Source organism: Trichoderma atroviride, chromosome 3, assembly GCF_020647795.1.
Source record: "Trichoderma atroviride chromosome 3, complete sequence".
Taxonomy (NCBI): Eukaryota; Fungi; Ascomycota; class Sordariomycetes; order Hypocreales; family Hypocreaceae; genus Trichoderma; species Trichoderma atroviride.
Window position 1 is genome coordinate 2,556,327 of NC_089402.1, and position 24,497 is coordinate 2,580,823.

The 24,497-nt window shown below is 51.8% G+C and overlaps 9 protein-coding genes across 9 annotated transcripts; 5 read left to right on the top strand and 4 right to left on the bottom strand.

The window, feature by feature from the left end:
• Positions 1-334: 334 nt before the first annotated feature.
• On the bottom strand, positions 335-7,851 carry TrAtP1_006062 (uncharacterized protein). Its single transcript, XM_066112970.1, has 3 exons — positions 6,079-7,851; positions 2,628-5,967; positions 335-2,556 (listed from the first exon to the last, which is right to left on the bottom strand). Exons 1-3 carry the CDS (start codon positions 6,079-6,081, stop codon positions 2,231-2,233), a joined length of 3,669 nt encoding a protein of 1,222 aa, XP_065969056.1. The 5' UTR covers positions 6,082-7,851; the 3' UTR covers positions 335-2,230.
• Positions 403-1,707, top strand: TrAtP1_006061 (uncharacterized protein; the record flags this gene model as incomplete). Its single annotated transcript, XM_014082713.2, has 1 exon — positions 403-1,707. The coding sequence occupies one exon, from the start codon at positions 403-405 to the stop codon at positions 1,705-1,707; it is 1,305 nt and encodes a 434-aa protein (XP_013938188.1).
• A 279-nt stretch (positions 7,852-8,130) lies between the features above and the next one.
• On the top strand, positions 8,131-8,727 carry TrAtP1_006063 (uncharacterized protein; the record flags this gene model as incomplete). Its single annotated transcript, XM_014082715.2, has 3 exons — positions 8,131-8,263; positions 8,397-8,452; positions 8,560-8,727. 3 exons carry the CDS (start codon positions 8,131-8,133, stop codon positions 8,725-8,727), a joined length of 357 nt encoding a protein of 118 aa, XP_013938190.1.
• A 1,183-nt stretch (positions 8,728-9,910) lies between these two features.
• TrAtP1_006064 (uncharacterized protein) lies at positions 9,911-10,204 on the bottom strand (the record flags this gene model as incomplete). The annotated part of the gene is made up of 2 exons (XM_014082716.2): positions 9,911-10,017; positions 10,075-10,204. 2 exons carry the CDS (start codon positions 10,202-10,204, stop codon positions 9,911-9,913), a joined length of 237 nt encoding a protein of 78 aa, XP_013938191.1.
• Positions 10,205-10,638: 434 nt separating this feature from the next.
• Positions 10,639-11,228, bottom strand: TrAtP1_006065 (uncharacterized protein; the record flags this gene model as incomplete). The annotated part of the gene is made up of 2 exons (XM_066112971.1): positions 10,639-11,070; positions 11,139-11,228. 2 exons carry the CDS (start codon positions 11,226-11,228, stop codon positions 10,639-10,641), a joined length of 522 nt encoding a protein of 173 aa, XP_065969057.1.
• A 2,674-nt stretch (positions 11,229-13,902) lies between these two features.
• Positions 13,903-14,635, top strand: TrAtP1_006066 (uncharacterized protein; the record flags this gene model as incomplete). Its single annotated transcript, XM_014082717.2, has 5 exons — positions 13,903-14,083; positions 14,211-14,268; positions 14,338-14,379; positions 14,461-14,535; positions 14,629-14,635. 5 exons carry the CDS (start codon positions 13,903-13,905, stop codon positions 14,633-14,635), a joined length of 363 nt encoding a protein of 120 aa, XP_013938192.2.
• Positions 14,636-14,916: 281 nt separating this feature from the next.
• Positions 14,917-17,497, bottom strand: TrAtP1_006067 (uncharacterized protein). The gene is made up of 2 exons (XM_014082718.2): positions 17,115-17,497; positions 14,917-17,052 (listed from the first exon to the last, which is right to left on the bottom strand). The coding sequence occupies exons 1-2, from the start codon at positions 17,247-17,249 to the stop codon at positions 15,295-15,297; spliced, it is 1,893 nt and encodes a 630-aa protein (XP_013938193.1). The 5' UTR covers positions 17,250-17,497; the 3' UTR covers positions 14,917-15,294.
• Positions 17,498-17,623: 126 nt separating this feature from the next.
• On the top strand, positions 17,624-19,945 carry TrAtP1_006068 (uncharacterized protein). The gene is made up of 3 exons (XM_014082719.2): positions 17,624-17,931; positions 17,999-18,165; positions 18,240-19,945. The coding sequence occupies exons 1-3, from the start codon at positions 17,894-17,896 to the stop codon at positions 19,346-19,348; spliced, it is 1,314 nt and encodes a 437-aa protein (XP_013938194.1). The 5' UTR covers positions 17,624-17,893; the 3' UTR covers positions 19,349-19,945.
• A 1,023-nt stretch (positions 19,946-20,968) lies between these two features.
• TrAtP1_006069 (uncharacterized protein) lies at positions 20,969-24,350 on the top strand. Its single transcript, XM_014082720.2, has 2 exons — positions 20,969-21,498; positions 21,569-24,350. The coding sequence occupies exons 1-2, from the start codon at positions 21,376-21,378 to the stop codon at positions 22,811-22,813; spliced, it is 1,368 nt and encodes a 455-aa protein (XP_013938195.2). The 5' UTR covers positions 20,969-21,375; the 3' UTR covers positions 22,814-24,350.
• Positions 24,351-24,497: the final 147 nt, after the last annotated feature.

Genomic DNA, 24,497 nt, shown 5'->3' on the forward strand with positions numbered 1-24,497 from the left:
AACCAGCCCATGGCTTAATTGTGGCTCAGCCTGAGCGGTTGGTACCGTCTTGCCGTGTGTTTGTACCTCCTGGCCCAAGCGGTTCAATTCAAAGTTCACAATCAATCATTCTTCTTCAGCTCATTGGACTCATGGCGTTTGGCTTAAGAATGAAAGATTATGCCAGCACCCTGAAACCAAGTCTCTGTATTGGATTCCGACGGGCGTGTACTGATCTGCTTCAGGGGAACAACGTAAGTACGCGGCGCTTACATAAGGCGATGAACAGGTACATGTAGCGCCTCCTTCCTAGCAGTGCTAAGATAAGCAGCGCCAAGGTCAACTTCAATTATACGAGCAGCAGCACCTCGCTCTCTCTTTCCTCAACCACCAAACAATGCATCCCATATCCAGCACATCGCCATGGCCGGTTTCAACGATGTGTCGTTTATGCCGAGGCTCGCCGTGCCCGCCGTCTGCCTGCTCATTGCTTTTCTAGGCTACTTCTCGCAGGTCCTCTTCAACAACTCGACCCTCGACCCAGGCCCGCTGTCCCGCACCGAGAGCTGGACTTTCAACGTCTTGCTGGTGTGCCTCTGGATCTCGTACTTCCGCGCCGTGGCAGTTGACCCCGGCCGCTACATCTTCCCCGACCAGGTAATCGAGGCAGACGGCCGATGGTGCAAAAAATGTCAGGCGCCGAAGCCCCCGCGGGCGCATCACTGCCGTCACTGCGAGCGATGCATCCCCAAGATGGACCACCACTGCCCCTGGACCAAGAACTGCGTCTCCATGACGACGTTCCCGCACTTTTTGCGCTTCCTCGTCTACGCAAACTTGTCGTTGTGGACGCTGAGCGTCTTCTTGTGGCAGCGCTTCTACGCCCTGTGGGAGGCTCGTAATATGCCCGCCCACCTGGGCCCGACGCTGACCGGGCTCGTGTCGCTTGTCGCGACAGGCTTCGTCTGTAGCATCACGTGCTTTGTGCTCGGCATTATGCTCATAACTACGCTGAAAGGTTGGGTGGAAAACCAGACTACAATTGAGGGATGGGAGGTCGACCGCCACGAGGCCAGTATCGGACGTGGGAGGCAGGACTGGTGGGACATAACGGGCCCAGATGGCGAACCCCTTCAGTTTGAAAAGGTGGAATTTCCATACGACATTGGCTTCTTTGCCAACATGGCCCAAGCAATGGGCACGTCCAACTTCCTCTTGTGGTTCTTCCCCCTGGCGGGCAACCCCCAGATCAGCAAGACTGGGTCCGGCACCGGATGGACGTGGGCAGAAAACGGCTTCAACCGCAAAGAAGGCATGTGGCCTCCTTTGGATCCCGACAAGTTCCGCCGCGCCGTGGGAGGATTTGGCATGTCACGGCGAAACTACGAGGACGAGCTCGAGCTCGAGGACGACGGGCTGACCATTGGAGAGCACATGGAAGCTTTCAAGAGGCGTCAGGATGAAGATCTGAGGAGACGGAAAAGAAGACAGGACGAACTCATGGCGGAGCTGGAAGAGGTGGATGGAGATGGCTCAGGCAGAGCCAGCTATGATGATGATGATGAGACGAATAACAGTAATAATATGCGCAACTGGGCAAACTCGGACGGCGAATATCTTCGAGACTACGGCGTTGACGAGGAAGCGGAAGAGGAGGATGAAGACGTTCCGCTCGCCGAGCTGTTACGGCGTAGAAACGTCGGAACTAGATCATACAACGATGCATAAACACATGGCGAGGAGAATCAAAAGATGGCTAATAAAATTGTAAATCAGCGAATAAGCATAAACAAAGTGTTATATCATATAAAATAGATTTTATTTGATTTTTTTCTAAAAGCAAGAATTTTAAATATATGTAAAAATAGCATTTCAGGCCCTGGATCACACAAGGGTCCCGCGTATTTCCCCCTTTAACCCTCCCATCTTCTTCTACCAAAAAACGCGAAGAAAGTTAAAAAAAAAAGGAAACAAAAGATTTTCCCAGACATGCATACACACGCTTCCCCAGGGATCTATACTCGAGGACTCGTACAGCAGTAGTTGCCCAAGTGACTCGCACACATTGTGTGTATACAACAAAATCCGCCATAATTTTTTCCAGTCATAGAGGCGTAATATTTGTATCAGAAAGCAAAAAAAAAAAAAGGGCGAATATAACAAAAGAGTTAAACTGAGCTGTAGAAAAAAAATATATGCCTTCGTGACAAACAAAGATCGTGAAGCATGTCTAAAATTGCGGCGCAGCATCTCACCAGTCGTCAGTCTCGTCATCTCTCTTTTGGTTTAGAGCATTCTTGCGTGCCAGGAGAGCATCCGCCAAGCTGCCTCCCAGGCTAGGCGTCGGCGTGCTTCTGCCGCTATCGCCACCAGTGCCGTTTAGGCTCATGCCAGAATCTCTCTGGGCTAAATCGACAGGCTTGCGACCACCTGCAGCCGGTCGTTTGGTAGGTGGCACCGGCTTCGCCTTGGCTGACGGCGGCGCTGGAGGTAGTCGTGGAGCAGGTGCAGCTTGCTCTTCTACATATGCCGCTGGCACCCAAGCTTGTCCTTGAGCATTCTTGGCCAGCCACCAACCTGCAAATAATGTGTTAGATAAAGATATTACTCAACACTGAGAAACTCGTAGAATTAGCAGTAATACATACCATTGTTCTCCTTCTGGACAATCTCAAGTAGGTCTCCTGCCTTGATGGAAAGCTCGTTTTCCTTTGTGCCGGCGAAATCATATAACACCTTGGCCATGATCTTGGGCTTAGCAGCAGGAGGGGCGGGAGGTGGTGGCGGAGCAACTCGACCCACGGCAGCTTGCTTCACCGGCTTGTTGGCATTTCCTACGATAGGAATAGTCTGGTGAGTCGCCGAGCTCAATGTACTTGTGCTTGCCGACGGGGTTGCTGATGAAGCGGATGATACTGCGCTGCCAAGGCCAAGAGCAGCAGGTGGCGGAGGAACAGTTCTGGTTCCGGTGCCAGTCGGTCTTGGCTGGGTATTGCGATTGCCAGTAAGCCTTGATGGCCGTCCTCCTGGGCCGCCCGGCTTGATGAGCTTGCCCCTGGTAATGGGCCGTGCTGCCACAGGCTTGCCCTTGGGCGTTGGCTTCGACACGGAGCTTGCAGGCTGCCCAGGAGTAGTGTGGATTGTGCTACTCTTGTAGAAATCAGCCCGCTGCTGGGAATCCTTGAGAACCTTGATCTGCTGCATCTTGTTTGGCTTCTTGGCATATTCAATCGTTTCGCCAATCTTGAGGTTGAAACCTCCCGGCATAACACGCTGCATCTGAGTAAACATTTCCGTCTTGAATATGCAGTTCATGAGCGGATCGGGCTCCTGCGGAGATCCGATCCCCAGTGAGAACCAGTCATCCTGGGCTGAGGAGACTCCGAGGAACTTGATAGATCCAAGGGGCACTGCCTTCTCCACCTGAATCTGTGGCTGTCCTTGGATGAGCAGCTGGGCAATGATGTAAAATTTGGAGTTGGTCACGATAATGATACGAGGGCTCGGTTTACTGGATCGGCCAAATTTGGATTCGAGAAGCTCGGCACGGCATGAGAACACAACACGCTCATTGGAGCCAATGTTGGCTGCTTGCCGCAAGGGAGCCCCGGGTCCATTCATGGCGCTGATTCCGAGGTAATCACCAAGGAATCTTCGAGAGCCGAGAAGACTCATTCGTCGTCTCTCCTTTCGTCCTCCAAGCACCTTGTGGCCCTGGTCACGGAGCTGCAGGAATTCTGCACCAGTGCGCTTCTTTCGCCAGACACGCTGTATTCTCGTAGCGGATTCGGCTCGGTACGCAAGATAGGCTCGCCACATGCGTTGAATACGGGTTGCCATGTTGTGCCAGTATCGATCTCTCATATGCTCCAGCGCAAACAAGGTCTCTGGAGACTTGATAAAGGCCTTTGTAACACCCATCTGCCATTCCTCTTTGGGAATACTCGTGTCCTTGAGAATCTGTTTCACAGCATCTTCGTAAGATCCCTGCCACGTGTATTCACCAGCATATGAGGTAGCAGGTGACAGCAGGAAAAAGCGATCGACGAATTTATCAAAGTCTTGTCGATACGCAAATCCAGCTCTTCGAATACGAACGTTTTCTTGCAGACCAAGATACTTGATTTGATGCAAGACGTTGGGTCCGTTGTATTCAGAAGGCGACTTGTTTTCGTTGGGCTTGATGGTTCGGATGTATGAGGGCTGGCATTTCATGAGCGTCTCTACCAAGAGGTTGGCTGATGCTCGAATCGTGTCTCCCGCTGTGGGGGGCTGCTTTCGGTTATCTTGATCGACCTGATGAGGGAAAAGCGTGTGAATGAATGTGTTTCCACTGCCCTGCAGCAGGTTTAGCAAGCCCTTCAGCAGCTGATCCTTGTTCTTGTCCGTGATGCCGTCGACAGTGTAGCCGACATCGCCGGCGTAATGCTTGATGATGAAGCTACCCTGTCGGGGAATCAGGTGCGCGTGCGACATGCCGTTGATAGTCTGCATCAGGGTCCTGTCGCAAGCAGCGGGGTCTGCGTGAGCCGTCTTGGTTGCATCCTTCATGGCAGAAAAGATTCCAACGGGGCGAATCTGCTCAATGAGGTCGCACACAACCTTGTTGTCGAAATATTTGATGGGCGTCCACTGAATCTTTTCCCGTGTGTACTCTTCCTGTTCGGCTTTCAAAGTGAGCTGGATGAAGATCTGCTGGAGCTTTTCATTGACATAGTTGATGCACAGCTGCTCGAAACTGTTGTTCTCAAAAATCTCAAAGCCATAAATGTCAAGAATACCGATGGTGTTGGATGTCTCCTGTCTGGACTTGAGAGACTGGTTGACGCGAACCCTGATCCAGTCGAATAGTTTGCTATAAATAGCCTTGGCCAATGCATCACGAGTAGCGATTGCCTGGGCCGGATTTGCGGGCGACTCAATGACCTCTCCGTTGCGGGGCGTCAGGATTCGAATGGTGATGCCCTTGATGACATCCTCGGGTGTGCATTGCAGCAGATATCCCACAAAATCTACCACAGATTTGTCAACTACCTCGGCGTACCCCTCTTGGTCTTCCTGGAACCGAATGTTGCCAATCCACAAAATGGCAGCCAGCATGCGGAATATCTCATCCTGCTCCGCTTGGCTCAGACCAATAATCTTCATGGCATTGAGCGTATCCTGGAACTCGGCAACATCGTCTATGCCGTCAACGTCGAAACATTTGGAGCGGCTGGTATAGAGGTAGGTCTCGGGCTTCTGAATGCCAAATTGTTCTCGGTACTGGGCAGGGGCTGCTTTTGTAAACTGGTAGAAAATGTGAAAGTTGCGCTCATTCGTAATCTGCCCAACGACTCGAGTGGCCTCGAGGAGATAGTTTGTGATGTCGGCTCCGCACGGCTCGCCTTGGGCGTTGAAATGCAGCTGGAGGTATTTTCCGAATCGCGACGAGTTGTTGTTTCGCAGCGTCTTTGCGTTTCCGAAAGATTCAAGCAGGGGATTGGTTGCCAGCACCATTTCCTTGATCTTCTTGATGTCGCCCGACTGCTCGCCAGAAACGCTCGCAATGTATTGCATGATGCGCTTGGCAGCCTCGGTCTTGCCGGCTCCCGACTCGCCCGAGATGATGACACACTGGTTGTCGCTGTACGCCTTCATGTTGTAGTAGGCTGATTCGGCGATGGCAAAGACGTGCGGCGGCATCTCCAGACGGTTCTTCCCCCTGTAGCTGTCCAGCACCTGGTCGGTGTAGATGCCCAGGTCCCGGAAGGGATTGACAGAGACCAACACATGGCCAATATATGTATAGATCTCGGCGCCCTCGAACCGCTTCTTGAGGTTGTCGTTGATGGCCTCGTTGGACACTTTGCTGAGGAGAGTCAAGTCTGACACACCGATCTCCTTTTTCTTAGTCACCTCGTACGTAGCCTTCCTGGGCTTTTCGCTGGCGCCGCCCGCTGCCTGAGCGCCTCGAGCGGCTTTATCCTTGGGACGCCGTGAAATACCCTATGAACATGGCAGAAAGCGCTCGTTAGAATGATACTGAAGCCTTTTTTTCCTTTTTCCATGGTGGGGGTGAAGAGAGATGGGGAGATGACACGAGTCGAGCGGTCTTACCATGGCTGCGGATGGAGGAACGGCACCGGAAGGAAAGAAGGGGGGGAAGGAAATGAAAGAGAAAAAGACGTCGAAGAAGGGGATTATTCGAGCATCAGACGCCTAATCAATGGAATTGCTGGTGCCGAACGGCGTGACGAGGAACCGGATTTCTGAGCGAGGGGAGTGGTTTGGTTTGGCTTTGGCCTGGTTGGAGCCAAAGGGCTTTGAATGTGGCTTGTCGAGTATTCGCGGCCGAATGATGCGGTGCCTGACGAGTGACGTTTAGTGCCGCTGGCCGACCTTTTTCCGTGGGCGATGATTCCTGATGGCACAGCCACTTGCTGACACCAGCTGCGTACCCGCCCGGCGTGATTTCAGGGATGGAATTTGTGTAAGTCGCAGCGACGACGCTTCAATCTCGCCTACGCGCGCTTTAATTTATATACAGCGAGGGAAAATGGCTCTGGTCCCTGAATCCTGATTGTTTTCTTCATTCTACAAACGCGGAGAGCCCATGCAGCTCTACTCCGGCATCTCCGTAGCCTCGCATCATAGCGCATTCGCAGTTTTTTTTTTCTTAAGAGGCAGCAGTGCATACAGTGGCAGATTACTTAAAGCCCGCCAATGGTTCTCCCGGCTTCCATGTGCCTTACCGAACTCCGACACTGTTTGCTCCTAGCCAGCAACCCGGATTTTTGGGCCCTGAGAGATAAAAAGAAGCAAAAAATGGATATGCCAACGCGGCAGTCCTTTGCTGACTCCAGAGAGCCGCGTCAATGCTCCCTCAGCGGTGGAGACGCTCGCATTCCCGAGTTTTCAGCCAGGTGCACCGAGGCGTCTGATTTGTTGCCATCAGATCTTGCATGCAGACGATACGCGGGCCAGGTCTGCTGAAAAATACGATTACAGCAAAAACAAATACGCACTCGTATAACCGCCGCCTGTGGCCTGTGTCGGGAATTGTGTTGCCTAAATCTCTCCTGACAATCACCCAGGCCGGGCGTCTATTAATACCGATATGCTCCGACGCAGAGATTAATTTCACTGGCCCTGCTGACTGTATTGTCTGGCACCAAATTCAGGAGCAGAGAAAAGAATAACCTTGGATCAGCCAGACAAATGAGCCGCATCCCTCCATCCATCCATCCATCCATCTCAGCAACAATAAAAGCCATCCACCGACGTCTTTGTTCCTGGCCAAGTCCCCAAAAAGCCACACGCGTGGCCACTGGCAACGGCGCCAGCCTTCCTGAGACGCCCTGCTGGAGCCCTCGCCTAAAGAGCGTTTCGCAGCTGAAACCAAACATTGGCGCATCAAGATTGGGCGCCCCTTAATTGGGATGCATGAAGTTATGCTCTTCTGGTCCCTGAAAACGGGCGCCTCAGCGCCTGGCTTAGCGGCTCTTGTCGCCAATGCTCGACGTTTTGACTGGATCTGCTTCTTCGCGTGTAGTTTGCACCCCAGAGCTGTGCGATGCAACTTGTCTCGGGCTTTTGTCGTCTCAAGTCAAAGACCCTCAACCCGCGTCTGTGAACCATTCGCCGTGTGCGACCCCATCACCACCACTCCGTAGTAATTTGCACCCTTGCCCTTTGGCTTCAGCAGCTGGGCAATTGAAGGCTGCGGGGTAGAGAAAATAGCGCTCCCGTGCCCAATATCCACCATCACCAGGTCACTTCGCATTAGCACATGTGTGGCCTGAGGGAGCCGCTGCATCAGGGCCTCAGTGATATATAGCAGCGTTGCAGCCCCCCTCTTTTATTCCTCTCTCTTCTTTTTTTGTCAGTAGAAATAAAACCTACCCAAGTATACAGCACTCGTGCTTCGTTCAATCAATCAACACTCCAACACCGCTACAGTTGATTAAGCTTCCAGCGAAAAGACCAGAAACCCCACCCCCACACATTAGAGGAAGCTCTAGGCCGCCTGACGTCATTGGCTACTTTGCGAGGACAGCTTCGTTGGGCACTTCAAGGCACTGATCCGGGCAGTCTCGCCACTTTTCACACTTGGACCTTTACATACCACAAATCAACGCAATATTCACGTTTTGGCACGACACCATCACCATGGCGGAAACCACAGAGAACCAGACCCCCGTCGTCGACGAGACTCCCATCTCTTCTGTCGGGAACCCTGCCCGCAAGAACTCGCTTTCCACCTACCTGAAGAACCGACCCGAACGCTCCGAGTTGGTAGAGAGTACGTCTCATGATTCCCAACCATCCACCTGCCCATTGATCGCGGGACATGCTGGCACCTAGCCTCGATTGATTGGGGGCCATAAACTTGGCATTGCATCTAGCGAGGGGTTGATACTAACTCATTTTGACAGAGAACATTCTCCCAGACTCCTCAGCTGCTCCAGGCCTTCTTGCCAGCCAAAAAGAGGTAAGAATAGAATTCGCTTACTGCCTGCCTATTTGGTCCAACCGCTGGCCTCGGCGCCACTTTGGAAAGACGGGATTAAAAGTGCTAACAATGCCCGCCATCAACAGCTCCAGAAGCACATGCTCGGAGACAAACTCAACGACAAGATCTCACACCGTCCTACTCCCGACACCCTCCTCAAGGAAGGCGTCCTACACGATGATCCCCGCTCTCCCGAGGAAAAGTACCAGGAGGCCATTGAAGAAGAGTACGCCAAGCGTGAGGGCGGTGCGTAAATTTGTCTAGGACTTTTGTATAGCGACCAAGTGCTGGATACAATGCGACTCAATTTGGTACAGACATGTTGCCGGTAGGGGCTCACTAAGAAACTGGTTTGTTTGACAAGTTGGAATCCTGCTTTCTGTTTTTTTCCCCCTTCCTAGGAGCTCGCTTGATATCCCAAACAAGAGGATTTTCATAAGCAAAAGACAGGGCTACCTAATATTGAGGTGTTGTGATATGTCTTCTACAGCCTTAATCTCAATCTCATGTCTTAGCACTGAAGAAACCTAAAAATAAAGTCTAAAATTGACACGTCAAATCTATTAAAAGCTCTTTTTTTTTTCCATTACTATTCAAGACCTGTCATTAAAAAAATGAGAGCATTCCTCGGACCGAAGAAGCCTCTCTTCAAGAGATGCTACCCCGCGCACGGCGGTCGGCGGTCGGGCGTGCCAAAAATAGAAACAAAAAAAAGAAGGGATGGATTTAAGAAAAAACGGGTTGCCTCCCTTACCGACGATCTTGGTTGGGGTTCCTGCAGTAGTAAACTACCCTGTTGAATTGTTTGTTTTTTTGAGACAACCCATGACATCGTCTATGATAATCTGCAGCGGGAAAAACACGAAAAAAAAAGTTTTAAAAGTTTATTTACAAATGGAAGCGTTTCAGAATACGAAGATGTGTGTTTTCGTTTCGTTTCACATTTTAAAGAAAGAGAATATACATCTCAAAGATAGGGAGAAAAATAAATTAGATTTTTTTTTTTTTTGTTCTTTTCGCATTTCGTCTCAAAACAATGCTATAGATGCCGCCACCCAGCCTTCGCTTAAGTCCTTAACTCCAGATGATAAGTCATATCTATTTCCTGTTTCCGTGCCCCCATGTTTCTTCCTGGCGCCATTCCTTCAGAGTTATCCAAGCATGAAAGTATAAAAATAACATTTCCCCCCAATAAGAGTCCGACAACGCCGAGTAGTAATAGTAGTAGTAGTAGTAGTTTGTATGAATGGACTTGTAGAAGAGCCTAGTGATAAATAGGTGGGGAAATGCCCGGGAATCCGGGAGTGCAAGAGGTAGTAGTTGATCAAAATTGTGTCGTCGTGTCCCAGTGTTCGTGTGCTTGCGTCAAAGAAGATGAAGGGCTATGATGCCTTCTTTGAGCAAAAGGCTATGCAATGCCTTTGCTGTAAAGACATTTCATTGGCCCCTGTAGGAAGGAGACGGCGAGCTGGGATCATAGTGGCGCTTGTTATGCTGGATAACGGTGTTGGGGCCAGATCGAATCACTTGGGAAGTATGGTCTCCTAGAGACGTTATCAGTACATTGTTGCTAGCAGAATAAGCCGGGGCAGCGAGCATACTGGCACCGTATTCGCGGGAGGTGGTGATACTGGGGCGAGGGCTGGGAGCTGCAGAGCGGCCAGATGAGCTGGAAGAGCGGCTTGGGTAAGAGTCCTGGTGGACATAAACGCTGCTGCCGCGGTTGGACATTGTCACAGGTTTGTGTTGGTTGTTGGTTTGTTTGCTTTCTTTGGTAAACTGTTGGTTGATGATCGATTGGGAGTTGAATCGTGGCAACCCTAATGATGGCGATGATCAAGTGGCAGTGATATAATAGTGAGGACAGTTGCAGGTAGCAATGGTAGGAACAGTATAATAGTTGGTAATTGATAGTTGTCTGTATCTTGTCTACACTGAAGGTGTCGATGAGGAAAACAGAAGAGAAGTGTGTCCTGAGGAACGGGATATAGAAACTTTATAGTAGTTTGAAACATGGCGCCGCCATCCGACTTGACTTGACCAAGTGCCCCTTTCACTCGAGACGACGCCAAGCACAGCATAGGCAGATAGGGTGAGGGAAGGCAGCAACATCTTTTCAACCTTACTAGGTCTGACGGTCCATGGTCCGCGAGTGAGTGACTCAGTCAAACGGCAGTCCACCCCAGGGGAGTTGGCTTTGGGAGAGGTGATCTGCCGCGGCGGCCCCAAAGCGGCAACCGGGGGGGGGGGGGGGGGGCAGGGGCCGCCAATCTCGAGCGAAGCATAGATGGTATTGCGAAAAGAGAACGGGCAGCGTGGCTCAGGCTAAGGGGAGACAAGGGCCGAAGGAGAGGTGGCGAAACAAGCAGAAGTAAAAGCCAACATGTAACTTGGGGCAGTAACTCTAGTTTGGCCGCCTCATGATGCCGCGCAGCCAGCACGGACAGGGATGTTGGCGTGCAGGGCGAGGGGCGCGGCAACTTGGGACGTGAGCGCCGAGGGAGGGAGCTGGGCATGGCCACGGCAGTGAAGCAGCGACGGCAGCGAGGATGGATTGGCAAAATGCATTTCGGGTGCAGTGTCGAGTCACGGTTGGTCTAGATTCACGGTGAACGTTTTGAGAGATTGGGCGGGTTGCTGCGGTGCGGTGCGGTGCGGTACGTACATGTAGGGCATTTGCTGGCATGGCACAGCCGCCCGCCTCGGCCTGGAAGTGGAAGATTCTGGCGGTAGGACTGACTACATGGATGTACATGTACCTATACGGGCCAGATAAGGTCTTGACACCTGCCAGGCAATCATCAAAACCAGTCACCGCAGTCACTCGGTCGGCAGACAGGCTCGGGCTAGCAGCCTAGCAACTGAGGCCTGCCAGAACCAGCTTGACTGAGTCCAGTCTTCGGACCCCGAAGTGAGCCACCGGGACTAGCGCCTCGTCCACACGCGTGGGCGCTGCTAGGCAGTCAGGCAGACATCAGCGTGTCGTTTCATCGAGGGCGAGTGACTCGGAGGACGAAGAAGAAAAGTCGAAAAAAGGGCCACCGAGGGCTTGGATGGAGTTGGCAACGGTGAAATCGGGGGGGGGGGGGGGGATGTTTTGCTCACCCCTCACTTGATTCCTACGACCCCTCCTTGCTACTGCTGCAAGCTGCACGGCATGTGGCTGGTGATTTTTACTGGCGTTCCACCAGTGACTGCGCGTCGATGTGCATGTGGTGCTTCAGGAGCTTTGCAGCTCTGGGCTGTCACGTTTGTGTGCGACGGGCCAATGTATTGGACGATGGGTAAATTGCGCGTATCACCGTATTAGTCGCGAGGAACCTCTGCGGCCAATGGACGGTTTTCTCTTTGGAGCTGCATCTATCAGCCATGTCCGTTGCCTGCGTTATCCGTGCTATCCACTACAGCAAAGCTACTGTTTACGAGTTGATGCTTTGCACTGATGATACAATAAAACAAAAGAAGAGAATACCTCTTGGGCATGCACATTAAAGCAGATACAAGCTGATTGGGGGCAGAAGCCACTAATTGTCCGCCTATGCTCCATACCTGTACAATGCAAGAAATCGTCGAGCGACATGATAGGCGTGGCTAGCCCATCTTACCCTGTTCCTTTTCCGTTGTTTACTATAGAGAGTCGGCATAACAGTTGCTCTTCATTGCAGCGAGCCCAAAAAAAAAAAGTGCGACGACGGTCAAAAAAAGACTCATCAGCTTTTCTTTGTGTTTTTCGAAATTAACCGGGGAATAATAGATACGTTTTTTGCCATTAACAGCCGGAGGTAGCCATGAATGACCGCCGGTGGAAAAGCTAAGCGAAAGATGCAGCCTCGCATTCCGGGGGACCGTTGCCGGCATAGCCCTCCGTCCGGCTTCGCTCGCGATACGTCAAGCCCAAGAGAAAAGAAGGGGGCGATGTTTATTAACTACACACCTCTCTTTATTCGACTTTTTTTTTATTTTTATTTTTTGGCTTCATGCCCAACTACACCATCTTCTAGGCACTTGGATGTTTCTACCCATTCGGGTCCCTTTCACTCGTGTAAGTGGCGGGAGCACGTGCAGGCACGGGAAACGAAGCTAGCAAAGACCCTGTGGAAGCAGCCGCGGCGAAGCGGAATAGGATACAATGAGAAGCCCAAAAAAATGGGAAACATGGATCAGCAACATGGTGGTATACACAAGAGCTGAGGAAAAAGAAAAAAAAAAAGGCGAGAAAGGGGCATGTCATGTGCCACTGAGCCTTGCATCCAGCCCAACTTTTTTGTCTGTGCTCTTTTTCTCTTTTTCTCTCCAATCGGTCAATTTAGGGCCTCCCTACGTCATCATACCTGACAGGTACGGAAAGGGTCCTCCACGTTTTTTGCTCCCTATGAGCCCATTTTTTTTTTCACAATTGCAGCCTCAATTACGTAGTTGCTGAGCTCTAGGGAATCTCTAGTCTTGGCCGTATACCTTCTTTGTATTCAGCTATTCAGATTGATTCGCCTGTGTATGGCCATGCAGAGCCGCTTCTCGTGTCTAGCATGGTCCAGAACGCAAAGAAAAGAAACATCGAGGCACCCGCTCAACGAATTGTTGATTCGCCCATTCCATCCCACATGACCTCCATGCAATAAGATACAAGACAGAATCAAACACAATGACGTACCTTGGATACAAAGACGCTCGTTTTCTAATTCTCACCAATCTCCACAGGCCTTCTACATGCCGTCCTCCAATACGTACTGCGTTGCTCGTGCATACACGCAGCATCCCACCAATTAAACTACCATCTCTACGTATTTTTCGTATCGTCCTTTACTTCACCGTTCTAGGCTCCAACAAAGCATGGTCACGCGAGGACATGGGAACCAGTACATACATAAAATCGCCCCTTAATGACGACAACTTCAAATCTCTCAAAAAGCGAGCCCCGATACCCTTGACCACGAAGGATGAGAGAAGAAAGCAATGGCAAAATCAAACAGTTTCATCATAATCGGGCCATGGGATCAAAAAAGCCCATTGAGTCGTAGCGCCGCCCGTATCTGTAGTAAGAGAGATACGACCCAGCGCCAGGCCAGGCACTAAAGCGCCCTCCCCGGAATGCCTCTACCATTGGCGCGGGGCAATTGAGTTGAATGAGGAAAACGCGCCCCCCCTCATTGGCCAATCGCCAAAGCGCATGCAGACGCCTCTCCGCTGATTCGGGAAGCTGGCCACATTGCCTCAAGCCTCAAGGGTCCCCTCTCAGCTAAACGACCGCCGTTGCCATTCCGTATTGGCCAGATATTCTCTTCTCTCTTCTTTCCCTCTCCTCCTCTTTTCTCTTCTCCCAACGAAGCCTCTCCCAAGAAGCCCGACGCTCCTCCCCTTCCGCACCGCCTCGTTCGCCTCATTTTTTGCATCTTCCATTGTCCGCGCCCCTCCCCCAAGTTTTCGCCACCATGAAGGCAGCCCTGCTTCTCTCCGCCCTGGCCTCTTGCGCCATTGGCGTCGTCGCCGCCGAGGACCTCAAGATCGATGTCACCCACGCCGTCGAGTGCGAGCGCAAGACCCAAAAGGGCGATAAGCTGTCCATGCACTACCGGGGCACTCTGCTCGCTTCCGGCAAGCAGTTTGATGCCAGTCAGTCCACCTGCTAAGCCGCATCCCGTCTCTCTTTTTTGTCTCACCGTTCTGCACCCACTATTGGGGAAACAAGAACCGACGATCTTTGGATATTGGCTGACTCTCTTCTTCTTCTTCTTCTCAGGCTATGACCGCAACCAGCCCTTCAGCTTCAAGTTGGGCGCCGGCCAGGTGATCAAAGGGTTTGCACCCCCCCACGCCCCGAGCTGGATGCCTTGCGACTGGAGCTAACGGCGATATTACCTCTATAGATGGGATCAGGGTCTTCTCGACATGTGCATTGGGGAGAAGAGGTAAGAAGAGCACCACGACGTCATCTCTCTTTCGCCCCCCTCCAACTCTTCACAATGGCTGACATTACATCACTTTTCTAGAACTCTCACGATCCCCCCCGGAGCTGGGCTACGGCCAGCGCAACATGGGTCCTATCCCGGCTGGTTCAACTTTGGGTATGATCTCCTTTCCCACCATCTATCTTCCATTGCTTTCCCTTTTCAACCCCCACGCCGTATCAAACATCAGACCACTAATTGATGTCATAGTCTTTGAGACCGAGTTGCTGGCCATCGAGGGCGTCAAGGCCCCCGAGAAGCCTACCGAGAAGCCCACCGAAGAGCCAGTGGTCGAGAAGGTTGCCGAAAAGGTGGCCAGCGTCGCTGCCGAGGCTGCTGATGCCGCCAAGACGATTCTTTCCGACACTGATGATACGTCTGAGACTCACGAGGAGTTGTAACGAGATAATGATTTGTAAATAGTACTAGCCTCTTCCCTTTTTTTGAGCCTGCATAGCCGATCTCGAACGTCAAATGAAACGTTCCCTCGAAACGTTCCTCTTCGTTGTGTGGTGAACAATAATTCTATCCATGTTAAGCTTTGATCAGCCGTCAGGAATCCATAAATTCCCCGAAGCTATATACTTGGGATGACCATTGGGCTCCCATCATATCTAGATTCTCTCTATACGTCATATTATTGTCCCCTTTCAATAGTGGTTGCCTCAAATAGCGCAAAAAATCAGTCGATTTGACAGATCTGCAAAGACCAGGGAAGTGATTGGCCGAAAGAAACACCGTATAATCCAAAAAGGCTTCAACTTGCGGCTGATGTGTACAGTACGAGGGACATGGATACATTTCAACAGATATTTATCCCAAAAACACCAAAACAATGCTGTACATGTCATCACTCATTACCCATCATGTGCTCCTCTACCCAAAAGTGAGCTTCTTCTGCTTTGGATCCGTAATGGCCGGTCGACCCCGCTTCTTCTCTGTCAGCTTGGGCCGTTTATTCACATCAGGCGAGATGGGCTTCGCATCCTTTGGCTCATCAGCCTGAACCGCATCGCGAATGGTCTGTCTGGAAAGACACAGGTCGATGTGCTCATTGAATTGCCGTTCGTTTGCTGCCTGGGGCCGGAGACATATTGGGCAATCCCACCACTCCTCCTGCGGCGGAGCTTCGCCTCCAGGCTTTGGGTTGGGCACAATCTCCTTTCCATGTCTTCGATCAGCCAGCGCCTTATCCTCATCCTCATCCTCTCCATGCTCGTGGGGTATATCGCCCAGGCCATCATCCAGGCCCTGCATGAAATGCTCATCATCTTCATCAAATTTCTCCCACTCTTCTTCTCCCTCTAATAGCTCGCCCGCTTTTCTTTTCACGGGGCTGTTGCTGCTCGACTCTCCTCCATCTTGCCGGCGAGGCTTGAAACCAAAGAATGCCATGGTGTCAGGTTTCTTGGTGCTGACGAGATTTGTGCAGCGAAGCCCCATCAGCCTCAGCTTCATGCCTGGTATTTCCTGCTCCAGCTTCGCAAGCATCGGCAACGAATAGTTGTAGAGATCATCAGCCAAATCTATTGATTTTGGCAGGATGACTTGTCGTGTATAGACCTCAAACGTATGCAGCTTTATCTTGATGCAAAGCGTGCGACCCTTACACTCGGCCTTTTTCATGTCTTTTTCGAGAGCCTCAGCTGTGGAGCGAAGTTTGTCTCTGAGCTTGGTAGGATCAGATATATCGTGGAATGTGCTCTCTGTTCCAACGCTTTTCCGCTCGTATTCTTCAGCAGGCTGTATTTTGGTGCGGCCAAGGCCCAAGTAGCAGCGAAGGAGAAACTCAAATGTCTTGTCGCCAAAGAGCCTGTTCAAATATTGCCGCTGATCATACAAGTCCCCGCACGTCTTGACTCCAATCTCCAAGAGCTCACGCTCCAACACTCGGCCGATGCCATTGACTTTTCTCGTTGGTAAATCTCTCATAAATGTCATAATGGCATTTCTCTCTTTGGGGAGGACATATTGCCCATTCGGTTTGTTGATGTTTGAGCAAATCTTTGCCAGCCTTGCGTTGGCTGCAATGCCCGCTGAGACTGTAATGCTGGTTTTCTCCTGCACCTCCTTCCTCATCTGTTCCACCGCTGTCGCAGGATCCATGCCATGCTCCTCGCAGTATTCAGTGATGTTAAGATAAGCCTCGTCGATGCTGGCACTTTCGAAGCGCGGGTCGTAGTTGACAAGAACTGTCCTCACTTCCTGGGCTTTTGCACTGTACTTGTGGTAGTTTTGTTTGATAAGGATGAGCTGGGGACAGAGTTTCTTGGCAACGAAACTGGCCATGCCCGACCGACAGCCAAACTGGCGTGCAACATAGTTGCATGTGGTGAGGACGCCGCCGCCAACTGCAAATGGGACATCTTTCAACTCGGGTCTATCCAGCAGCTCAACAGCTGCAAAAAAGGCATCGCAGTCAAGATGCACGATGTGCTGGGTGAGGTCCCTGGAGAGCTCGAGCTCCGCAAGCAGGCGGTCGGCATTTCGTAGATCGCGCGTCAGGTCTTGTTGTTCCAGCTTCTTCTTGCGCGATAAGATTTGGTCAATCTTTTTCGTCAGGATCTTGTCTCGGAATTCTTCGCGGCTGAAAAACTTGGACCCCTTGGATGCATTATAAATAATCTCCGAAACCTGCGCCTGCGCGTTAACAAATGCGATTTCAACACATGGCAACACACGTCTTTGGCAATGACCTTGCTTTGGTCGACCTTGTCTTGACCCGCCTTGGTCAGCGAAGGCCCAAGCAGGTGATATTTGAGAGTTTTGAGGGCATCGTCTTCATCCTCTTCCAGATGCGCTGATTCCGCCGGGGGTTCCGCAGAAGTCATGTTGATGAAGCCATCAAGATGCAGCGTCAAGCAACAGGGTGTGAAATGCGAATCAAGGTAGTCATCAGCATCATGCTGCCAATACCCAAAAGCGCAGGCCGGGCCCTTGCACTATTCGCGCACGAGCGGAGTTCCGACGATGGTCAAGACGCGCCTAATGGGATGGAGCGAAAGCCAGGATGCGATAGCAACACGGAATCACGTGAAGGGTTTCGAGAGCCATTACGTATGGCGCCGCTAATCAGCAGTTGAGCAGTTGTCAATACGCAGCGGGGCATTGTTCCAGAGGCTTTGTGACAGAACAGCCCGCGACGCACCGCTATTGGCCAGAGCCTGTGCTCGCACCCCTCGTTGTTTGGTCGTGTAAGCGCCGAGACGCCTTAGTCTCATGGTCGACATGGCAAAAAGTGACAGACGATGCGGTTTAAACCAAAGCTCGTCAAAATAAGGCCTGTTAAAATTCATCCTGTTAAAACAAGGCCTGCCGAGTCTGCGCCCAAGGAGTATAAGTAGCAACTTGCGCACCGCCAGAGACTGAAGGCATCCAGATCTCCAGAGCTTCATCAGCTTACCACAATCTCGAGACAGAACAGAGGGCTTCGCATTCTCGGCTGGTAACCCGACAACTCTCAGCTACAGTCAGGATGGCGGCAAGGCCAGGCGAGGAGAATGTAGCTACGCTGTGAGTGCACGACAGTCGCAATCGGGGCTTACAGCAATTGCTAACATCAAGGCCGCCTTTTACACAGCTTCGGAGACGTTCACTACTTTTACTCTCCGGCGAATGTGAAGCCTCGCCATCATCGGTTTGATAAGGGATCATACGTCTACTTGTTTGAGAACGCCAGCGAGAGGAGGTGCCGCATTGAGATTGCGAACCACCCCGGAACAGACGATCAAGATGCTTTCCATGGATGTAAGAACAAACAGCGCTGTTGTCACCAGCAGAGTACAAGAGTCTAACATATTCATTTTCCTGTCGCGAAATAGTCCTCGACCAAGCGCACGTTCGATACTCATACAAGCAACACTGCACCGTCTCTTTGACCGTTGCCGAGTCGGTCGACCAGAGCGAATGGCATCTGCCCACCTACGATCCGCGCAACGAGACCAAATACCACTACAAGCTGCATTCGCTCGACATTTACTTTTGGACGCAGCAGGATGCGCTGCAGTTCATCAGCGGCGTCCGGCGCGTGCTTCCGCCGGCCCAGGTCGAGGTCCTTGATGAGCCAGGCCCGCCTCCTCAGCCAGCGGGAATGACTGCCGTCATCCAGAAGCTTGAGACGGCTGCCATCTCCGATCCCAAGTACAACAACGAGGCGATATCGTCGCAGTCGGCTTCTCAAAGCTCGGTTGGCGGCGCTGGCGACGTTTCAGCAGTTTCGTCAACAGCTCCGAGCCTCACCTTGCCGCCGCCGCCGCCTCCTCCCTCTCAACCGGCCAGCTTTGCGCCGATGGCATATAACCCAGCTGCTCCAGCCGCGCCCGAGGCCATTCGTCATCGCGAAAAGACTCCTCCTCCGGATGAAGACCCCCTCAACCCGCTGGCAGTCGCCGTAGCATATGACTATCGTGGCCAACCTTTCACTCCCGGCATTCCTCCGACTCCAGGCATTCCCCCGCCATCTGCACTTGGCAACCTGGGGAACGGACCTCATCAGTTTGCGGCACCTCCAGCCAACCCCGTTCCTCCAGTTCATCCTGGGATTCACCGAGCCACGACGATGCCGGCGCAAGCTTTACCCTCTCCCGGCCTGCCCGGCACGTATGGAGCCGGCTTCCCGGCTTCTCCCGGCTTCTCGCCGCCGCCAGCATCAATGCCGCCAGCGGCAAACCAAGGCCTTCCTGGTCCTCCAGGTCCTCCTCCAGGCGGATATTCCAATTACTCATATTCCCAGCAGCCAGGCTATAATCCAGCGGCGCCTGCAGATTATTCCATACATCAACAGGTGTATCGACCGACCGAGGCCGAGGCTCATGGCCACCACGGACATCAGCCAAAGAAGGAGAGCAAAGGAAGACTTGAGGAGAATGCTGGACGGCTGGAACGCGGCGTGACGGGCATGCTGAAGAAGTTTGAAAAGAAGTTTGGTTAGAGTTGAAGCGACTACATGCACGAGTAGAGAACAAGACGGGGGGTTGTGATTTCGTAATAGCAGGGATATCCAGACTTGGAGGAGTACCGGGGGCCTTTCTTTCTTTTTCTTTTTAAATCCTTGAATAGTATTGTGTAGCTTACAAGATAGTCGCTTGATGTTCGACGCTCCGATGCAAGATTGTTACACCTCTTCCCTATCTCGTCCCTATCCCGATCGTTCAGACGGGAGCCTTGTTTGATATGGTTAGCAGCCGACGATGTCAGCACTGACGCTTCTATTTTCGACCTAGGGCTGTTTGCTGCAGGTAGGGTGTGCTTCTGCAAATCAGCGATGAGTAGCGTGGTGGCGGTGTAAGTTACATAACGTGGACTATTGAGTTGGCTGTAAGGACTACTATTGTCCTTCAATAAGACAAAAGGGAAGATCTAACTGTCTTGCGAGTTTCCTCAAAAGGGAACAGTTTTCCGAGAAGGATAGTAATTGTATGGATGCCAATGAATAGCGGAGTTGTCTATAGGTACCTAGCCTATCGCCCTAACAAGAATTTAGGACGTAACCGGCGTGGATAAGGTAGCAGCGGGCTGTATACTAAGAATAGAAACTTTTACGACCCAGTACAAGTAGGTCGAGGGCTTCAGTAGCTGATGTTACAATATGATAACGGTCTCATCAAGAATTCATCTCTTACACAATCTTACGCATTTCTGCGCCGGGTGACGTTTTCATATCAAAGTTTTGTGAGATGTACCGCCATGAACTCAACTCAAAAAAGCCACAACTTAGTACGGAGCACACGTGTCCGGCCCTGTTTGTGCCTGCAAACACGCTGTTTGGTCTACCCAGTCTGACGTCGTGGCTTTCTCCACTGCATGATACAGCACCAGTGTCGCAAACTCCCAGAAGCTTGTTTGTTCGTGCTAGATGGCATCTGAATAGTACTTCTACATAGACATCAAATCTTTTTTAGACCAATCTCAAGATCAAAAGGCACGCGTGACAGGCGCACTAGCACTACCACCCCAAGCACACCGATCCCGCCAATGCCCTATGCAGCCATTAATAGCAAAAAGCAACGGCCCGTCCAGCGGGTAGCTTAGCAGCCCAAAAGGTGTTCGCCTGCGGGCGGACAATGGAATCAATGCTAGTGCCAGCCACCCATTTTGAGTCGACGGGCAGCGAATCGGCAGCGCCTCGCAGCCCAGCTTTTGGAACCTGCCGAATGGCTGCAACTCAACTTGGCCATGCGGTTATGCATCAGATCAGCCTTGGACTCAGCTGCGACGCGGCATTCCGACCAGCCCTAAGACGTGGCTAGGCCATCGGGACACGGAGCCTTTTTTGTTTTTTTCTTTTCCTTTCCACCAAGCGCTGGCTGAGTCGATGGTGGCTTAGCACCCACGGCTTGCTTGTGAAAGCGTCATGAATGGGGCTGACAGGCGACTTTTAGCGTATCGCCGGGTCGCCTTCTCAGGGCCTCTCGGGGGCGTCCTCGAATTAGCTACCTACGCTACAGTTGCAAAGCCCACTGGCGTCAGGCCAGCAGGTCCCGCGAGCCCCGACCCTGCATCTCATGTTTTCCGCCTCCCGCTTCCTTCTTCCTTTTCTATTGCTGCCCGCCCCGTCTCGTATTCTCTGCTCTTGATTGTTTTTTTTCTCGTCATACTTGCTGTGCTCCGTAACCTCACTTCATCCCATTGCTTGCTCGATACTGTCCGCCGCTCCCCGCATAGTCGACGCTGCGAACCTGGTCGTCCCACCTCGCTAAGAAGCCAGCCGCTACATCATCTGCTTGGATCCTCGGTCACTGGAGAGACGCTGGCGCCGCCCGCACTGGGGAGCTTACCTACGTACGATACGAGCCGCGCCTCCGGCAGAGGCCCAATGCGGACCTCAGACTCGTGAAGCTGAAACGACCGACAGAAAAATCTCACTCTCCCACAACCAGCTATCGCGATTGCCTCTTCTCTCCTCCCCATCCATCGGACCTGCGTCCTCCCAGTACATGTCTCGCGCGGCCGGCGAGGATGTATCTTCCCATACCCAGACGAGCGGCGCAACCTGCTGATGGCGCTGAGCTGTCGCAAGCGACTCGCCACCTCCATACGCTAGTGCGGCGGGATGGAATGGGTGGCAGCGTTATAGGCGCTGTAAGTTCCCAAGATGAAGACAGTTATTGGGGTCAGAAAATCTTTTCTAACGCAAGAAATGCTGTAACAGATCATCATAGGCGTCGTCGTTGCAATCATTGTGGTTGTTCTCCTCGTACTTTTCATCAGGCGGAGAAGAAAGTTCAAAAAGACCAAATACGAACGTGCTCAGGGAGACGATACGAGGGAGGTGGCCAACTCCCGTGGCATCAACGCAACGGCTACATCGAGGACTGGACGAGCTGCACGATCTAATGGCCCTCCTCCCGCGTCATCAAATCGCAACAATGCGGCTGCAAGCGGCAATGTGGACCGCAACACGTCGGTTCGCTCGGTCATGACTCTGCCCGCTTACCGCCAGGATGCCGCACAAAACGAACAGGTCATAGGGCGAGAAGGCGAAAGAGATGGCATCGATGTCATTGTCGACTTACCCACCGAAGAAGAGGTGGAGGCTCTGCGCGACGAAGAGATGGAGTCCATGTACCAGATCCGGCTTGCGCGGCGGCAACTGATTGACGAACAACAACAAAGGAGACTTGAGCGACAGGAAGCCCGAACACGAGGCGATGTCGCAGCGCTGGCGGACATCCGTTCTCGTACACGAGCTGCGAATAACAGCACCGTCATCGACGACCTCCGCCGCGAAATGGAACGAGCCAAGGAGAATCGAAACCTCTCCGTGTCCAGTGTATCTTATGCAGATGTTGGACTGGCTCGCCATGACGGTACAAGAATCCGTGCCAACAGCACCGAAAGCGAGCGCGTTGGTCTTCTTTCGGATGCCGGAACTATTGCGGTGTCTGATAATCGGTTATCCCAACAGCACAGCCGCGTGATGAGCGAGAGCTCCGTCATCAGCATGGACAGCAACTTTCCCTCGCCGGCCTTGACCCGGTCTGCCGAAGCCCCAAGCGAAGCCAGGGCAGGGTCGAGCCCCGAGCTTGTGGAGGCGGATTTGGGCGACGAAGCTATGCCACCTCCGGGCTATGAAGACGTTTCTCTCGTGGACGACGATGATTTCCAAGATCGGTCAATCCTGCCAACACAAGAACCACCGCCAGACTATCCAGGCCACCATCGATCAGAGTCGCAAAGGAGCCGGCGGAACGAGACATCGCCGTCTCTTGAGTCGGCCTCGAGCCAGAATAGTTCGACAGAGCGCGACGAGCGACGCATCAGCCGCGGCGTTGGCGGCATACCTCAACTGCCCAGCCTGCGAATCAGAGACCTTCCTCCAATCACGGTTGAACCACCAAGCGCACGCCCGCCGGAACGTGAAGGCGCCGAAGAGGCTGAGCTAAGTCCATTGTAAAAGAGGAAAAAAGTTATACATACATGCTGCGAAGAATCTTGGATATTTTTGCTCTTTTCTGTGTTTTACCCTTTTCTTTTCTCTTTTCTTTTCGTGTCTCTCTTTTATGTGTTGATCGAATGAGCTATGATTTATGGACAGCCTTTTTTTTTCACTTATACTTAATATCCTGGATTTGGATGCGTGGGGAGTGCAAACGGATATGAAGCAAGCGCCATGCTGTGTTCCCATGCTGAGTTTGTTTGTTTGAGACGGGCGCTTCCTTTTTTTTCTCCCTTTCTTATGTCCTACGTCTTCATGGGCGGTGTTATGGCGAGAAGGAGGAGGGACAGAGGAGGCTTTTTTGTATATAGAATCAGATCAGGGATGATGGAAGCTGTGGATTTTGTATGTGCGTGTGAAATACTGCAAAGCATAGGAAGCTTGTTCTTCATTTATAGCCTATATAGTACTTACGTCACTCTACTGGTTTACTCCCTTTTTTTTTGTTCATATATTCGGGCCTACCTTTCTAGATGCGATGGCAGCGGGACCATTCTGCGACATCTCAGATTGTAGGTAGCCAATAAAGGACAGAGAGATGGGGTTTCAGCATATCTCTGCAGGCGATACATCTACATCGGGTCAAAAGATGGTTGATGTGATGGAGTTTACATTCTTCAATCCAAGACAATAGCGGTCAGCAAAACTAGAACCAGCAAAGCAGGTGTCGTGATGCATCAATCTCTCGCGATCCCTAAACAGACTGAGGTGTTGTACGAGGTACGCGACATATACGGCGCTCCACCGTATTCCCGTGTTTTTTTTTTCCCCTGCCAGGGCTGCAGATTTTGCCGGACGCCCAGTTATATAGTCTTTTCGGTGGCCAGGCACATGGATGCAGCGCGAAGCACTAGCAGTATTGGCGTTCTAACTCAATTGCGTGCGTGGTATCATTGCTGTGCAGTTGAGGGGTAGATGGATTCGAGAAAAAATGGCTGAACGAGGGCGTCGGGGAATCGGGTCGAGACTCTTGGCAATCCCTGCAAAATGTTTTCCACTTCATCGGAACCAGCTCTTTTTTTTCTTTTGTTTCATTCTTCCAGCCTTCTTTCCTGAGAGCAATCGGAGGAAAAAAAAAAAAGACAAGGGAATATTATTAGTAGACGGCGTAGCTAGCTATTTTAACTTTAAAACTCCCGTTTTTCCAAGAGAGGGGGGAAGACGGGGAATTTAAAAGTGACATTTTCTTTTTTAACCTTTTGGCGTTGAGGCCGTGTTTTTGTGTCCGGTCTCACTGGCGCAAATGCGCGGTCAGCGGCACCGGGTGGTGCGGGCGCGTGGCCATGTGTAGGTACATGGTCGGGCGATGTAGCCGAGCTGGGGACGTCTTGAGCCAATGAAATGTTTGGAAGAGGGAAACAGAGTTATTTGGACGGCGGCGTGTCGGTATTGGCGTCGTGCTTGTGATGGTGATTTGTTAGTGGAGGAGTCTAGTTGTAAGTTGGCAGTTGAGAGGAGAAAGTTCTGATTGAGAATGAAAGCCGGACAACAGATTCACAACAAACATGACCAGGCTGAAAACGACTCGAGCAACTGGATGGTCGCTGAGAAATTGGCCAAGCAAGCATTGTGGCCTTGATCGTACGGTATCGTCCGATCCACGATGCCGCAGGGGAGCTTTGTTGGAATTGACACGTCCCCA